This window comes from Amphiura filiformis, chromosome 19 (assembly GCF_039555335.1).
Source record: "Amphiura filiformis chromosome 19, Afil_fr2py, whole genome shotgun sequence".
NCBI classification, from domain to species: domain Eukaryota; kingdom Metazoa; phylum Echinodermata; class Ophiuroidea; order Amphilepidida; family Amphiuridae; genus Amphiura; species Amphiura filiformis.
In genome coordinates this window covers 9190559-9208894 of record NC_092646.1, presented here as the reverse complement: position 1 = coordinate 9208894, position 18336 = coordinate 9190559, and the positions used below count along the sequence as shown (strand labels likewise).

At 38.6% G+C, this 18336-nt stretch overlaps 1 protein-coding gene across 1 annotated transcript in view; it reads left to right on the top strand.

Annotated features, from left to right (window-relative positions):
• Positions 1–17790, top strand: part of LOC140140886 (E3 UFM1-protein ligase 1-like) — a 100802-nt gene extending 83012 nt beyond the window's left edge. The window contains exons 11-19 of the mRNA XM_072162637.1: positions 56–173; positions 2157–2294; positions 2706–2823; positions 3772–3938; positions 4890–5023; positions 7867–7947; positions 10991–11082; positions 13721–13855; positions 16245–17790. Of these exons, the coding sequence (XP_072018738.1) occupies positions 56–173; positions 2157–2294; positions 2706–2823; positions 3772–3938; positions 4890–5023; positions 7867–7947; positions 10991–11082; positions 13721–13855; positions 16245–16503 (1242 nt within the window). The 3' untranslated portion in view covers positions 16504–17790. The remainder of the gene's footprint in view (positions 1–55; positions 174–2156; positions 2295–2705; positions 2824–3771; positions 3939–4889; positions 5024–7866; positions 7948–10990; positions 11083–13720; positions 13856–16244) is intronic.
• The last annotated feature ends 546 nt before the right edge of the window (positions 17791–18336 follow it).

Genomic DNA, 18336 nt, shown 5'->3' with positions numbered 1-18336 from the left:
TAACCACTGTACCACACCCCTCACTAATATTTCACCTTTTTGTTGTTCTGCATAGGATGTGACTAATGCTCCGCAGCTATTGATGCAAGTAGATAAGAAAGCCATGGCAGCGGTAACAGGAGGAGATAACAGGAAAGAGGCGAGGAAAGATGAAAGGAGGAAGAAAGCCGCAGGTAAGGATGTGAAGATTTCAGATGCAAAACTTTTTGTGCTGTCTCATGTTATTTTGATCAATAATGTTATTGATAATTTAATTATAGGTTTTAGTGTGCATACTGTAAAAACTTGATAGTTAGAATATGTGCTTACTATCGACCGCTTTTAAAACATGCAAACATGAAGTGCCTCATCCACAAAAGTGTAAAGGGTCTTGAACAAATCATCAATACACATAGTTATATACAAACAAGTAAACCTGCAAATGTGTGTCTCAACCCCATTAGCTCAGTTGGTAGAGCGACGGACTTTGGTATAATTTCATGTTTTCAAAAGCACTCGATAGTAAGCACATATGCTAACTATAATATCGAGGTTTTATGGTATTTTTTATTACCTACATGTATTTCTTTTTTGAACACAAAATGACAAGGCAGTTTGTTTATTTGGACAAATCCCACTTTGCATCTAAACTCTTCATGTATTTTAGTTTTCCTAGTTGTTGAGTTTTATTCTTGCAAAGTGGTAACAGATAGACGCATTTAAATTTTGGGGAATGAACATATTTTGTTCTGATCTTACTGGGAGGTTTACGTGCAAAGGGCGCAAAATTTATTCAATTTCAGACTGTTCCAGCCTAAAATGAAGGCAAATTTTATTTGATGAGCCAGTGTGTGCGAAGTGCTCAAGATTGTGCAATTTTACCATATTTTGGCCCAAAACACAGTGGTTTTTGGACAAAAAAGGAAGATGTACAGGGCAATTATTGCTTTATTTTTTGTTCTATAAGAATTTTTATAGGGATGGCCCCTTTGGAAATATTTAGGGCGGACATGGACTTCTGCTACCTATGTTTTTGCATATAAATGTGCTCAGGCTAAAAATGGCAAGACTAAACTGTGTTCAACCCACAATACTTGATTGATATCTAAAGATTGGCTTACACGCATGTTTGTGCAGCACATACCAGGGCAGTGACACTCGTATTCAATCCCTGTATAAAAATTGAAGTCACTTTTGGCAGTTTGAGTGACGGTTGCTAGGGAGTTTGGTACCATCGGAATGCTGATTTACAGTTTTGGGTAGTTTGGTACCCTAAATTTTTCCAAGATGGCGCCCATCTACTGCCAATTATTCGGACCCTTTCCAGCAAAAATACAGCTTATTTAGCCAGTCTCGTCATGGGGTCATCGAAGAGAATATTTTCCTAGCATATTGAGCTAACTCCTCAGCTATTTGGTTTTTCACGATATGATAGTAATGGAAAGATTCGACCAAATGTTCGCCATTTTTTCGCCATTTAATTTTTTTCGAAACGATGACGTAAACATTGCATCATCTCTTCCACAGGTGATACACTCCTACACGTACAGGGGTACTATGCCATCACATGCATGAAGGCGCATAGGCTGAACGACTGACCTCATTTGCGCAAACGAGTGGCTTATCCTATAGTATATTAGTACTCGAGAATCCTTGCACATACGCAAAGTGTGCTTTGAGTGACTGATGCACTTTTGTGAATTGATATAGTAAAGTGTGATTTTTGATGAACTTTGATATGTATCTTTTTTTAGGCATGTTTAGGGCAATAATGAATTTTTATACAGTGACTATAGACCACTTGACATGTGACGTCATTGCCCGGCAGTATGCGCGCAAATTATGGCAATTTCCATTGTGCTTTGACCTGCAGTGTGCGTACACATCGTAGTTTGCTCAGGGCATGTGCATTTTAAATCACCCACCACATTTTCAGTGTTGCGGTTCGTTCAAGCATATCGATAGACCAGTCCCTCGCCTTTGTTGATAAACAATGATGTCAAGTAGTCTATAGAAATGCAAAATCGTGACTGGGCTGTTCCTATAGTAACCATGTCTCAGCAAACACTAGCAAGAGATAAAGTTGTGGTCAATTTGGTTTGGCTCAGTACGGGGAAATGGTCTGGTATATCAACTCAAATTTGTTGATTGTGACTCTTTAATCGTTTCATTTTTAGGTGGAGGAGGAAGCTCTAAGGGAGGGGGTGGAGGCGCTGGTAGTCAAGGTAGAGAAGGGAAGACAAAGAAAGTGAAGAAAGGACGGGGACGAGGACGGGATGCGGAGGAGATGGAAGACGATTATGAAGAAGAATCATGTAAGTAATGGAACCGTTTTTCTTTGTTCTTATCAATTTATAAATGACAGGTGGGGCCGGTGGTGGTGGAGGAGGAGTAGGGAGCCAAAGAAGGGAGACAAAGACAAAGGCGGTCAACAAGGAATGGCGTGGACGATTCAGAGATGAGGATGTGATGGTTGATGATGATGAGAGTGAGTCAGGTCAGTGAGTCAGGTCAGTGGTGAATCAAATAGGTGGGATTGGAGGGGTGGAGGGGGAGGGGTCAAAGACAAAGGCGGTCAACAAGAGATGGCATGGATGATTCAGAGATGAGGATGTGATGGTTGATGATAATGAGAGTGTGTCAGGTCAGTGGCAAATAGTGAGTGAAATAAAAGTGAATGGTAGATGTATTCAAAACTCATAATTTTTGTTTGATCTTGTTTGCAGCTAGAGGTCATGTAGAGCTTGAATTCTTACCAGTGGAAGAGATCCAAGAAGTCCTGGAGAAGAACCTGAGGGATTGTCCAGAGGGTCTCCATGAAGAACTAGCTGAAGACTTATTCAGGTATAAAGTGTTACACTACCAATGATTTTATATAAAGGGTTAAAAAAGAGCTCTGCCCCCCCCCCCAAATTACAAAACATTTCTTTGCATAACTTGACATACAGTTTGTCGATTTCAAAAATTTAAAAACCTGTGAAATGAGGAAACATTTTCCTGCCCTCCCAGAGTTCTCCCTTCTCAAAATTGTTTTTGTTTGGTCAAAAATAATCGCACAGTCCCAAAATGATGCTTTCAAAAAAAGTTGCACTTTTCAACATCCTATACATTTAATGTACAAAAATGTTCTCGATATCATCTTGATCAAAGTTTTGATTGATTTAATGTTTTGTTTTCTCTAATTTTATGTGTGTCATATAACTCAGTCACCCATGCAATCATCTTTCAATAAAAAACAATGATTCATTGACATGAATTAGGACATGAATGGAGTTATTCAACAGGTATTACAAAAATGTTACCTTCCTCTTTCTAAGAAAGAACAAAGTTTGTTTGTTTAATTGGTCGCTCCGTACGGAGACACGCTTGGGTCCTGATGGAACCAGGCTCAATCAAAAAGCTCAAGGCAGTCTTGGCGTAGAATGTTAATGGATGTTGGCTGCAAGCCACCACTACAGCTCTACAGTAAGTCATGAGATACCGTAAAAACTTGGTAGTTAGCATATGTGCTTACTATCAAGCACTTTTAATATATGCAAACATGAAGTGCCCCATTCACAAAAGTGTAACGGGTTTTGAGCAAATCATCGATACACATAATTATAGGAACAAGTAAACCTGCAAAAATGTATGTCTCAACCCCATTAGCTCAGTTGATAAAACACTGGAGTTTGGTACAATTTCATGTTTTCAAAAGCGCGCGATAGTAAGCACATATGCTAACTCTCAAGTTTTTACGGTATTGGTTAAATTTTTCATTCATTTATTAAGTCATCATATTTGTCTTTTCAGGCCGTTAACAAGAGTGTATCAAGAAGTAGCTAAGGCCGTCTACCAATCTATGACAGGGACTGGCACAGCCCAAGCCAGGAGAAAAACAAGAGGGGAACTGCAGGAAAAAATGAACACTTTATGGAATAACGTCAAATTATTTGAAAAGGGAATCAAGCAATTTGATGGTAAGTACATAGCCCCATGGGCACTACTGCCTTTCTTAATGTGTGTCTGATCAAGTTAGCTCAAACAATAAGGCTAAATAGGGCTAAATACCAGACTCATCTCAAGTGGAGGTCACTTCAAATTTTTTTTACCAAAAGTCACATGGTTTAGGAATACAGAGAACATTCCTTAACTATGTGACTTGGGGATGATTGGAAGTGACCTCTGCTTGAGATGAGTCTGGTATTTCTTCCTAGCTATTATGTGAAATGAGACACATGTAGCAGCCGACAAGTGCATTGTTTTGATATGGATGTACACAAATTGACGTCCATTTCCAATAATGGATCATAATGATATTTACAAAGATGATGCATAATTATATGAAACAGATAAATAGTTGTCATGATCTTTTCTGTTCTTAAAAGGTGCCAACTAATTAGTTGACCGTAAGGTGGCAAAAAAACCCCTGTTCTACGGGTCATTCTTAGTCAGTGGGAGTGGTCTATTACGTAGACACATAATCTGATTGGACGCGGTGCGCGTATGTATCGCGTTATATGCATAGACGCAATGCGGAATACTCGCACATGCTAGCTGTACGTGCAACAAAAGGTGTGTGAAGTTGTAAACAAGTTTCGTTCATTTTAGAAAAAGGGGAGTTTTTGTGATGGTAACTTAATTTTTGCTTTAAAAAATAGTTTACAATTATTAGAATAATATTTAACTGACTAAGAATGAGAATAAACGATAGGAATTTCAATATCCAATATTTTTATCGTGGTGGAAACCGGCTGCGCCAGCATCCACTACTCAAAATATTGGACCTGCCTGTTATCTATCACACGGTAGAAGATAGTCAAAATAAAAATTGCTATCATTTATTCTCTAAGTATGACCCCGAAGTGGTAGTTGCATGTGACCCACTGCTCTGAAACCCCTAGTCTAATCAGAGATTGTGTTTGTTTCAGATGAGGACATAGAGAGCCAGTTATCCAAGTATTTAGTGAAGACATTATGTACAGACATTACCAATTTGTTATTCTGTGGTGTAGCCAGTGAGAATCAACTATCAGAAATGGATCCTGCTGATGTCACTGCAGAGGTAAATAGACAAGCCTACAGTTTTTGTCAAAGAAGAACAGCACTTGTTTACATTATTGTATACATGGAAGTGGGGTTCTGCTTGGCTGAATCAATCATAACAACAGACCGATAATCTGATTAGCCGATTGTGCATCAAAGCATTGGTCGGCGCAGATCGGTGCCCTTGAAGTGAACACAAAGCTCTGTGTATGTCGCTCATTAACAGGGCGCTCTCGTCGATCTGAGCAAGGGACTGCCTTTCTTCTCTGAAACCCTGTGTAAATAATGTGCAAACCTACATTTTTTATCATTTAAAGTATCCCCCTGGTTATTGATCCATATCAGGTATTACCCTGGTTTTAGCCCGCTTGGCTTTAATCATCATAAATATCCCATTTTTCAGGTTTTGACTCCTGTAGGTCATATGAAAGAGTATTTTTTTTTGTGTATGATTTTATATAAAGAGATGCTTCTGTGACTCCATAATATATAATTTAATCTATCAATAACAGTACTTTATATCATTATGTATTCGACAGACGGCCAAATCCGGATTTTCCATTTGGTAAATTCATTTTAAGCATGTATTATTTTTTAATTAGAGAACAAGGGATCATGCTGTTCATAAAAGAGGGCAGTATATCAATTATTTAACAGAGATCAGATAATGTCAAGGTAATAAGTAATCAAAAGAGGGCAGCATACAGGGTTGGCTAATGGTGCATCGCAGTACGGTCAACTATGATAACCATTAAAAAATTGATATGCTACCCCTCTATAGGTAAAGCATTGATTCCTTGTTCATTTATTAAAAAATAATGCATGTATAGCATGAATATTTATCAAAAGCAGAATCCTGATTCGGCCGTCTGCCAAATTCATAATGATTAGCTGCGGGTAGCAGCTCTATAAGTCACCATGTCTCTCCGTTAGTCCGTCCGTCCGTCCGTCCATCCGTCCGTCCGTTAGTAACAAACGCTAAAAGATGCTGTTACGTCAACATCGTTTGTCGCATGGCTATGGTACTTGGTGAGGGGAGGGCCTATACCGCCCCATACTGGAAAAGAGTTTCGTCCCGAAATATGCTAATTAGGTCATTAAAGGGGCATTACGATTTTCAACAATTTCTAAAAAATGCTGTTACGTCAACATCGCTTTGTCGCATGGCTATGGTACTTGGTGAGGGGAAGGCAGGTACCGCCTCATACTGGAAAAGAGTTTCATTCCAAATATGCTAATTAGGTCATTAAAGAGGCATTACACGATTTTCAACAATTTCTAAAAAATGCTGTTACGTCAACATCGTTTGTCGCATGGCTATGGTACTACTTGGTGAGGGAGAGGGCCTATAGGGCAATTAAGGAAAAGTGGGGAACATGAGGGAAATTGGGGGAAGCGGGGCCGATCAAGGCGACCAGTAGGGCAGTTAAGGGAAATTGAGGGAAATTCAGGTGAATTAATTGATTTTGTGGGCAATTAAGGGAAAATTGAGGGGAATTGGGGGAAATTTGAGGGGAATTAAGGGAAATTTGGGGAAGAGAATTGAGGGAAATTCAGGTGAATCAAGGGAAATTTGGGAAAATAGAGGGAATTTAAGGGAAATTTGGGAAAATGAGGGGAAATTGAGGGAGAATTGGGAACATTGAGGGAAGTTAAGGGAAGTGGAAGAGAGTTAAGGGAAATTGAGGGAAAGTCAGGAAATTGACAAGAATTAAGGGAAATTTGGGAAAATAGAGGGCAGTTAAGGGAAATTTGGGAAAATGAGGGGAAATTGAGGGGAAATTGGGAACATTGAGGGAGTTAAGGGAAATTGAAGAGAATTAAGGGAAATTGACAAGAATTAAGGGAAATTAGGGATTTAACACTTGATGTCAAGGCGCTTTTTCCCGAAAATCGTGTGGACATCAAAAGTGTCCGAAATCGGTTTCCGAACACTTTCGATGTCAAGACGCTTTTTTCCGAAAATCGTTTGGACATCCAAAGTGTCCGAAATCGGTTGCCGAACACTTTTGATGTCAAGACGCTTTTTTCCCGAAAATCGTTTGGACATCAAAAGTGTCCGAAATCGGTTTCGAACACTTTTGATGTCAAGACGCTTTTTCCCGAAAATTGTTTGGACATCAAAAGTGTCCGAAATCGGTTTCGAACACTTTCGATGTCAAGACGCTTTTACCCCGAAAATCGTTTGGACATCAAACGTGTCCGAAATCGGTTTCAACACTTTCGATGTCAAGACGCTTTTTCCCGAAAATCGTTTGGACATCAAAAGTGTCCGAAATCGGTTTCGAACACTTTGATGTCAAGACGCTTTTTCCCGAAAATCGTTTGGACATCAAAAGTGTCCGAAATCGGTTTCGAACACTTTTGATGTCAAGACGCTTTTTCCCGAAAATCGTTTGGACATCAAAAGTGTCAGGAATCGGTGTCCGAACACATTCGATGTCAAGACGCTTTTTCCCCGAAAATTGTTTGGAAATCAAAAGTGTCCGAATCGGGTTTCAACACTTTTGATGTCAGGACGCTTTTTCCCGAAAATCGTTTGGACATCAAAAGTGTCCAAAATTGGTTTCGAACACAATTTTTCAAATTTTGATATTTTTTTTGGTGTGGATGGAAATACCCTTTCCGGCATTATTTTAAGATGAGCGCCCTCAAAGGTTAAGCTCACAGAGGGGTTACAGGTCAAAATAGGGGTCAAACTTGAACCTGCTTCAAAGACACCAACACTGCAAAATTGAATTCCTTGTCCCGCAGCGACCGCTACGGATCCGACGGTACTTGTTTTAAACCACAAGACATACAGCATAAATCAGGGTTTGCGTCTAAACTCACCATATAATTAATATGCTTGTTTCATTGCAGACAAGAGCCAAAATAGTCGTCAAACTTCCAGAAGAGGTCAAGAATCCCATGTCCAAACTTCATGCTTCCATTGCTGGCAAGGTGAGTGACAACCATGGCTTACAGGTTCTTTAACCCTAACCGTACCAAACATCAAAAAGCCACAATTCGAAAAGCATTTGCACAGGCATGTATTCCATGTGATGCGATTGCGTCATCATGCGAACAGTCATATTGCGACGGAAAGCTTGGCCAGCCAAGCTACACCCCAGTAGTAAGGTAGGCCCGTGCACCTCTCTGGCACCCAAGGGGTCGGTGGTTCAGAACCGCACCCGAGAAGAAATTTTTACATGAAAATAGACACTACCGGGGCTCAAACTCATATCCATATGCACCAGAGTGTAGCGCCTTATTGATTGAGCTAAAGTTTGTTCGGTTTATATAAGGCGGAAAAAATAAGACTCATAAAACTGTGTACCGTAATTTCCGGAATATAAGCCGCGGCTTATACGTTATTTTTGGAGCCGCCGAAAGTCAGTGCGGCTTATACGGGCGATCGCGGCTTATACAGCAACGCTTGAAGCAGAAAACACACAAGAAAAAAAAAAAAAAAAAGCCCGACTCGACCGCTGGTGAGTGAGCCAATCGGCAAATTGTTCAAAGTCATCAACATCGCACGTAATCCTCTTTTATGTCAGTTCATTCATGGAAATTTTGATTGACAGTCTCATTGATTGACTGACATGACTTGAGTATTATCCCGGAAATTATCAACAGACGCCGCCGTCATCCCGTCCCCAATTTAATCATGATCGCATTGATGGAATTATCATTCAATCATTCTCATAATTGCAGCGATTTATTAATAGGAAGTGTAAAAAAATTATTGTAAATTTTTCTTGCATTTTAATTTCATTCTTGTACAATTGTGAAGTTTGAGTAAAAAAAATATGGTTGTTCGCTTTTATTAATATTATAAAAGTTTCATATCTGTCATGTTTGATCGATCCTTGAAAGCAAATTATGTAGGAGGCCTACCTCACACATGCACTGGCGCGTTGGGCGTTGGCTCTCATTCAGCCCTTAGCCAACTAGCAAATAACTTTCCATATTACTGGTAAAATGCTCCGTATTTTGTAGTAAATCACTGTACAACAAGAACAATTCACATTTTGTTTTCAAATAACTCCAAGAATGAATTGGCCATTAAAATATCCACGAAAAGTTGAATTTCTGGTACCACACATCGGGTACTTTCCCCGTGTGCTTTCCCTCATTACGGTAATTATTCATACACAACCGCGGGAACCCGGTTCTGCCCATGCGCACGTTGAAAGTAGACATTTTTTGAGGTAGTCCCTCATTAAATATTCATAACTTCATTCATACCGACCGTGGGAAAGTATCAATTGATGATCTCACCAGGCCACGTGTATTATTCATGTTGGTTCTGATTTTATTCTCTGAATATGGGTTTTGTTTCATATACAATTATTTTTAAAGCAAGTTTATGGTCAAGAAGTTTATTTTTATAAAATTTGAACGAATTAAGGTTTTGTAATTTAAAAAAAAAACTTTTCTTAACCATGCGATTGGCGATTCCCGATCAAATTGATAAACAATGTGACGTGAAGGCAGTGACGTGAAGGGGAATCCCGGTGATGACGATCGACGCTTGAGATACGCTTTGATGGGGTTTCCCGACCTGCTCATCAGGGCTAGCAGTAGCACATGGCGAACGACCCCAAGACCCGGAAGATGGAGGATGCAACCTCGCGGCGCGGCGTGTGTGATGGACTATTTCAGCTCAGAATTCGTCAATTATCATTGGTATTTTGAATACATAAAAATCATACAAGGATACGCTATTGCTTACGGAATTGCTGAACTGGGATTATTTTATTAATTTGGACAGGTAGCCTACACAGACATTGAAGAACATTATTGGAAGATAATGATCGAGTACAAGTTACATTAATTACGTCATGGATCAATATACACACAGCGCGGTATTCCCCATGTTGATACCATGCTTGAGGATCAAATAAAACGCCGACGTCAATGAAATTGACCCAATTAGTAAGTTAGGAACAACATTTAAACCATTTTGCTGATAAAATGTTGTCTGATGACATAAACTTTTATTTATTCTTAGACTTCCATTTATAGATGCACGAAATTGGTTTTAATATAATATTGGTTTACTTAAAACAAATAATTACCTCACTCCTCAGTTTGCTTTGTAGCGCCACAATCGTGAAAATAGCGCATTACAGAAGAGTATGCATGTCAAAATCGGCCGCTCAGGGAAGCGGCTTATATGGCGGTGCGGCTTATACGCCGCTTGAATCTTATTTTAGCATTTTTCGGACCTGCGGCTTATACTCCGTGCGGCCAATATTCCGGAAATTACGGTAGTGATATAGAATGGCATGCATGCAGTTGAGCGCAATGCTTATGCTAGTTGTATGTGCGTAATGCGTGACTGGCGCACGCTTAGGCCAAAAAAAAAAAGTTGTTTGTTTGTCCTCCACCGCCCGCTCCTCAGATGAAGGCCTGACCAATATTTATTTATTTTTTTCAATTTTTTTTTTGTATAAAAATAAGTAAAATTCAATTTTTTTTCCAGATTTGGTGTATCTCTGGACCTCTTTCATGGTTGAAAATTTCAAAAAAGTCCACCAAATCATTAAAAGACTATGACATGAACACAAATTATAACTTTAACTGCATATTAAAGAAACAAAATTTTTTTTTTTTTCACCATGAATGATTGTAGCATTTAGCTCTAGCAAGGTCCAGAAATACGCCAAATCCGAATAAAAAAAAAAGAAAAAAGAAAAAAAAAAATCTGCTCGCCCGCACGCCCTCTTTCAAAGCTGTGGAGGACAAACAAACAATTATTTTTTTTGGGCCTTATGTGAAATTACGCGAGCGTGAGTTGGGACTTTATTGAAGTGCGGAGTAACAAGAGCCAAATAATTTCCGCCTTATATAAACCGAACAAACTTTACATTTGTATCGTGACTGCTATATCTCTGGGGTAAATTTAAGATTGTGGACTGCATAAAAAAGTTAATTACTTTCATGCTGTAGATATTTAACTTTAAAAAAGTCTTCAAGATTCTTTTTTTCTTCTTTTCAGGATGTGAATGAGTTTCTTTCCAGACTAGATGAAGCTTGTGATCCAAGTATATGTGACATTTTGTTGAAGAAGATTGACAAAAAGAAAGAAAGGTAAAATCTAGAGAATCTTACCCTTCCCAGAATCCTTTGCAACATTATGAATCAGCTCATTTCATCAAATGTTCCCTTTGTTTTCATTTTGATAATAGACTAGCTGAACATTTGTCAATAGTCAAGAAATAAACATAGTTTGCAAGATCTGGATGTGCACTATTCATTGTAGGTCACTATCAATCCATATGGCACTAGATTTTTTTGTTATAGTATAGTATATTTATTAATAACACATTGCAGCCAAATGGCTGAATTACATGAATTTTACAATTTGATTTAAATAGTTATAAAACATCAAATAACATTTTAAAGACACATTTAGAAATTGTAAAAACATCAAATTACATTTAGAATACTTGCACACGAGAAACATTTAAATATCATAAAAACATCAAATATTGCACATTAGAAATAATTAATAATACCAAACAAATACATAATGAGCTTACAAAAAGATTGGATTTAAATATTTGAAAAAAATAGATAAAAATGAAAATGAAATAGCTATCACAAACAAAATTGCACTGAACAGACCAGCTGCTAAAAAAGTTTGAGATAACTAATAACAAGGGGGGGCAACCAAATTAACACAAGGTAAAATTCAAAAACCTGGCAGCAAAATGAATTGATAAAATACAATTGCACTCAAAAACACCAATTTATTTGTTTAAAAGGTCAGCCATGTATGGCATGGGGCTATCCTGGAACCTTTTTGTTTTGCACTTGAAGTTCTTGAATTTTCTCATATTTCTAAGGGTCATGACAGTTCTATACTCAGCTGGCGGAAACCAGGTGGAGAACCTCTCAGAGGTAGTTGTCTTTGTGGCAAAATCTCTGCATATTTTTCCCTCCTGCTGTGGAGTGGATCCAGCTCAAGATCTGCTAGAGATTTGGAGTAAGACATGTACTCCCTGCCTTGGATGTGCTTACAAACACGCTTCTGGATGTTCTCCATCTGGTTCCCTTGACTTTGAGTAAGGCCAGCATGCCAAAGAGGGGCAGCATATTCCAATACTGGTCTCATGTATCCCTTATATACTGTGAGATACTCGCTGGGGCTGAACCCTGCTTCTTTCAATTTGCGCATCATAAACATTTTGCGGTTTGCTTTAGTGCACATGCTATCGACTTGGCTATCCCATTTTAAGTCATTTTGGATCATGGCACCCAGTAATTTGACTTTATCAACAACTGCAAGTTGGTGATTTGAAATATGCAGGTCAACCTCGGGAACTTCCCTCCTGCCAAAATACACTTGCAAGCCTGACACTTAGCTGGATTCAGCCTCAATTTATTTTCATCAGCCCAAGTACTCAGAGAATCCAGACTGTCTTGCACGGTGCTGGCTTCACCCCCGGGGCTTCACCATAGGCCCTGTTCTCACCAATGGTAAGATCATCAACATACTTCCACACTTTGTGGTTTGGAACATCCAAGGCGTCATTGATCATGCCGAGGAAGGAGAGAGGGCCAATGACGGTGCCTTGAGGGACACCACCATTAAGCAAGACCCAGTCTGAATATGTATCTTTGTACTTGACACTTTGTTTTCTATAGATAGCAAATCAGTACAGAAAATTGAAATGACAGAAATGCATTATGGGAAGTGTAAGATATCTTCTTTGGATAAAATCATAGACTAAGAGACCATTTACTAACAAGCCCCATGCTTTGTATGTTGAGAATTCTCGCACATTTAGGGCCTGTCGTTTCGATGTCTAACAAATGATGCTAGCACTATGTGCTTTACACGATAGATCGAGTAAAGGTTCGTTCATACTACCACCGCATTTGCGATGCGTTGTTTTGCGATGCGGTGCGTTGCCGCACTGCATCGTACTGCGAACTACTGCATTGCGATATCGCAATAAAGTTAAATACATTTTAACTTGGAAATGCGACGAGTTGCGTTGAGTTGCGGCAAAAAGTAATCGATATATCGGCATCGCAAAGCAACGCATCGCAAATGCGGTGGTAGTATGAACGGACCTTTATGCAATAGAGCTTTGTGTGCCTTCACGTTTGTAACATGAAATACAATACAGTTTGTCCACCCTGAAGTACAAAGTAAAAATGTGGTAGTATACAGTGCATTAACAGTGCTGCGTCTCTGCTACAGGTATGTGTGCCTTCAAAGTCGGCACAATGACTAATGATACACGGTATGTGCATAGCAATTTCGTATGTTACGGATTAGCTCAATGAAGCATAATAATAGTCTTCTTCTAACCAATCAGCTGGTGGTTCTCATTGTTTTTTTAAAGTAGGTCATTAATCAGTGCAATTTTCTGGACTCTAGTTGGGAAAAGCTAACTACACCACTTGGGGTCCATTTCAGTTAACTTTACGAAGCTTCGTACGTCTCAAAATCGTTTGTAACTTATCACGAGTCGTAACTTCCATTTCACTAAGTAAACTTACTTACGAATGGTACCCTTCGTAAGTTATAGGGATTACAACAGAGACCCTTCATAAAGTTACGTCTAGTATTGGGTATTCATAAGTTTAAGAACGCTTTCTTGAATTACGAAGGGTTAAAAGTTTAGTGAAATGGACCCCTGATAAAGCCCAGTTTTGGTACAGAAATTGCATGAGTTTTAACACTTTTTTTAAACATACTCTTGTGTATTTTCAGACAAATAGTATTCCACCACCGTCAAGCTCTATGTGAGCAGCTGAGACAGGAATCAGACCCAGCTATGGCCCTTCACCTCACAGTAGTCATAACATTCCAGAATGCAACACAATGTATGGTCCATGCACCAGGAAAGTAAGTCTAGCTTCTCTATAATTGGGCTGTTCTGGTTGAATCCATACACCCCCTGTGGAAGATGTGATCTTAATCTTCCGCACAGGGAGTGTGAATTTCAAAGGGGATACCTGAATGGGTGACTACATTTGAAATATATACCCTGTGTGGGAGATTAAGGTTATGTCTTCCAGAGGGGGTGGGTGGCTAGTGAGTAAAAACAGGAAGTATGCCTAGTGGGTATTTTGCTGAAACACTAGACTACCCGTGCAGTGGTTAGAGGTACTACCACCTATTCCAGAAAAATACAGCACTAATTTTTGGGGATTAAAAAAAGATTATCCTGTTTTGCCAAATGAAACATAGCTCTATGTGAGCAGCTGAGACAGGAATAAGATCCAGCTATGGCCCTTCACCTCACAGTAGTCATAACATTCCAGAATGCAACACAATGTATGGTCCATGCACCTGGAAAGTAAGTCTAGCTTCTCTATAATTGGGCTGTTCCGGTTGAAATCCATACATCTGCTATGGAAGACGTGATCTTAATCTTCCACACAGGGAGAGTGAATTTCAAATGGGGATACCTGAATGGGTGACTACATGTGAAATAAACACCCTGTGTGGGAGATTAAGGTTAGGGACGAAATCAAACTTGACCGGCGATCAACCGCCGGTTCCAGGCAGTTCTGTCCGGTTGCTATTGTTCTAAACAATGGAAACCGGACGGAACCGCCCGGACCCAGATTTGATTTCATCCCTTACGTCTTCCAGAGGGTGTGAGTGGATTTCAACTGGTACTGGCTAGGGAGGAAAAGCAGGAAGTGTGCCTAGTGGGTATTTTGCTCAAACACTAGACTATAATTGAAGACAGAGATAAAAAGACTAGTTTGCGTCTGACGTCTCTGTCAATCAAATTCTCTACGATCCTACGGTCGATTGGTTAATAGCGCGTACAAGGAAGGTCGATTTATCTGGTGCTGATCGGAGAAAAGGAATAGCAGTAAATGGCGAAATGTTACGTACTTTTACGAGGCAAAAAGCAACTTTTCTAGGCATTGTTGACATGGTGCCTTCACAAAAGGAAGTTTCCTACTGTTAAGACCTAACTTTTGAGATGGTTTGTATGTTTGAAGGTGCAAAATTAACAATAAGGCGTCTGGTTTTGCCGCCGTGTTCAACAACTTGTATCATCACGACACTTGTAAACAAAGCGAGCTCGAGTTTGATTGACAGATGACGTCAGACGCAAACTAGTCTTTTTATCTCTGTCTTTCATTATACCCTTGCAATGGTTAGAGGTAGAGAGTCCACTATCTGGCCCAGCAAGTTAAAATTGCGCTATTACAATTAAAATCTAAACTACCCCTGTGGAAGATTTTGGAAATATCTTCCACAGGGGGAGTATGAATTTCAAATGGAATTAACACATTAGGCAGCTCCATTTGAAACTCAATCTCATTCAGGGAAAGATTCAGGTTGAATCTTTTTCAGAGGGCATATGAAATTCAAATTTAGCTGTCTAATTTAATTCAAATTTAACTCACCTGTGGCAGATATTTCCAAATCTTCCACATGGGTAGTGTGGATATTAAATGGAATAGCCCAAGTTCAAACTCTCGCTTCCCTGATCAAATAAATGTCAAACTATGATGGTGCATAATTATTTTGAAAGAATAACATATCTAAAATTAAGAAGGAAACAGTGATTATTGGAAGATGCTGCAAAACCTCCATGTAATTTATTTAGTCATTAAAGGAAGATGACCTGATATATTTGGAAAGTCAAATTCTTTTAAACTTACGTATAACATAAAGTGTCATCCCTTTCAAGCACTCATGCAAAAAGAACATGTAAATGTTTTTTGCACATGTGACTAATTCCTAATGGAATTATGTGACTAATTCCTAAAGGAATTATGTGACTAATTCCTAATGGAATTATTGACATTTATACAGTGTGATATTGGTAGTTTACAGTGTTTTTATTAATGATAATCATCATGATCGTGCAATATATTGATTTCAAGTGAAAGACCCTATTTTTCTCAGTACCATATTGAAATTTAGAAGTTCCAACTCGGTGTATTTCCGAAGATATCATCAAAAAACTGTTGAATTAGTCTCAAATGTGTTATACCACATTTAAGACTAATTAAACAGTTTTTTGATGAGTCTTTCGGAAATATACCAATTTGGAATGCCTAATTTCAAAATGTTAATGAGAAAAATATGAGCTTTCACCTGATACCAAAATCTGCATTTTGATGGGGTAAAGTGGGGGGATGAGGCTGTCAATCAGGTACCCACCTTTAAGGGCGCCCAAGGACTTGAAGCAATTCTTAAAAAAGAATGTGCACAAACAGGAATTGAGACATACATACATTTGTTGTTTTTTTAATCTTTTCAGGTGCGTACCACAACTCATCAGTCACTTGGCAGAACACATCTCTCCAGATCAGAATGCCATACTCATCCAGTATCAAGGTCTCGTCCAGAAACAACTCGGTCTTGCCAGGAAAGAACATGAAGGGAGCGACGACCACGGCAAAGAGGAGGAGGAGGATCCGGAGATGAACGAAATCAATAAGGAGTTACGGAATCTATTACAAAAAGTCAAGGATGTTGCCTTGGTTAAAAAGAGAACTAACAGTGCCGCAGAACAGTGAGGCTAGAAAATTGTTTGATTGTCAACATACCCTCTCCCAGGGATAGGGTCGGTTGGTTATAGCCAAAACATGTATATGCCTATATAGCTTAATAAATAGCCTAAATATGTGTGAATTGGGATATTTATCTACTGTATGCCACTTCATCCATATTTAGAAGTGTGAAGAAACTGTTTAAAAACTTTTCATGATGTCAAAAATTCCAAAATTAGGGTCTGTATTCTTTTGTACAGTGAAACAAAAAAAAAAAACATTTCTAGAGTTTCCAGATTAGGGTTGGTCGGATGAGGACAATCAAACAATTTTGTTTACCTGATGAGAAATAAATGTGGTTATCTTCTGCATGCAAGAAAGTTGCATCTGCAATTAAAGCTGGCGTATATTGAAACACATAGAATTTTTTTTTCTGGGAAACCAGGGAAATTTATTTTGAAGTCCATCTTCAGCAGGATTGTCATGGTATTTGGCTATTCCAGTTGAAATCCATACACCCTGTGGAAGACTTAACCTTAATCCCCCACACAGGGGGTGTAAATTTTAAATGGATTCACCCATTCAGGTAACTGCATTTGAAATTCACACTCCCTATGTGGAAGATTAAGGTCATGATTCCATTGGCTGGATTTCAACTGGAGACTATTATACATTCCATATCTATTTGAAGTGACCCTTATTTTTAGGCAGAAGGCACTCGTGGAATGGAGGGGCTCAATAATGTTAAAATTGTAGTCAATATACACTCTAAAATTGTATGGTAGCTTTATATGGTGCTAGCACACATGCAAGCTAATTTAAAATAAGTTACAGTATTTCTTCGAGTACGCTGTCGGTTATGACAGTAAGGTAATAGGCTTTGAATAAGGTTATAAATATGGAATCATATTTTCAAAGAGATGTTTTCTGTGCCGTAGAAGTTCTGAATAATATGTAACACATTCTCAGAATAGAGCAAACTTTTTACAGTGTACTATCATGCAATGAAGCATTTAAGGGGGTACTACACCCCTCGGTAAATTTGTGCCTATTTTTGCATTTTCTCAAAAACTAATAACACACTGGTAACAAAAGTTTTGTATATTATAGGGGCAAGGAATCCAATTACTACACTGGAATTTCAGTGACCCAAGACAAATGGTTTGTTATTTATGATAAGAAATAAGGTACCGCTAGGATGTACCTCATTTCCTATCATATATACTGAACCGCTTGTCTTGAGTCACTGAAATTTCAATGTAGTAATTGGATTCCTTGCCCCAATAATATACATAACTTTTGTTACCAGTGTGTTATTATTTTTGAGAAAATGCAAAAATAGTCAAATTTACCACAGGGGTATAGTACCCCTTTAATGAGTCAAAACAACAATAAAGTATGACTTGGTTTCTTATTTATGATATGTCAACATGTTTGATTTTATACCATCTCCAAAATTATAGTTGATTGTACGAACAACATCATTATTTTCTAGCCCCTTTTCTTTCATGGCCAGTTTCTTTGAGATGCTAATCAGAAATCGATGATAATCTTAATGACCAGCCATCCCCTATTTGGGACAATGGTTGAGGTCCAATGCCCTTTAACCTTTTTCCATCACTCCAATGTGATATGGAATGTATTATAACTCGAAATAGCCGCGTTTGGGAAATTGTAAAAATCATCAAAATACAGATCTTTCCACTTTGTTAGTAGCATAGATGGGCTAACATAGCCTGCTAGTGGTTAAGCTGAAAGCCCTATATTGAAGACACAATTGGACATTTCACGTGAATCTGTAATTTCTCTACTAAGAAATTAGCTACATGCATTTGAATAGGACTTCAACTTTATCAATAC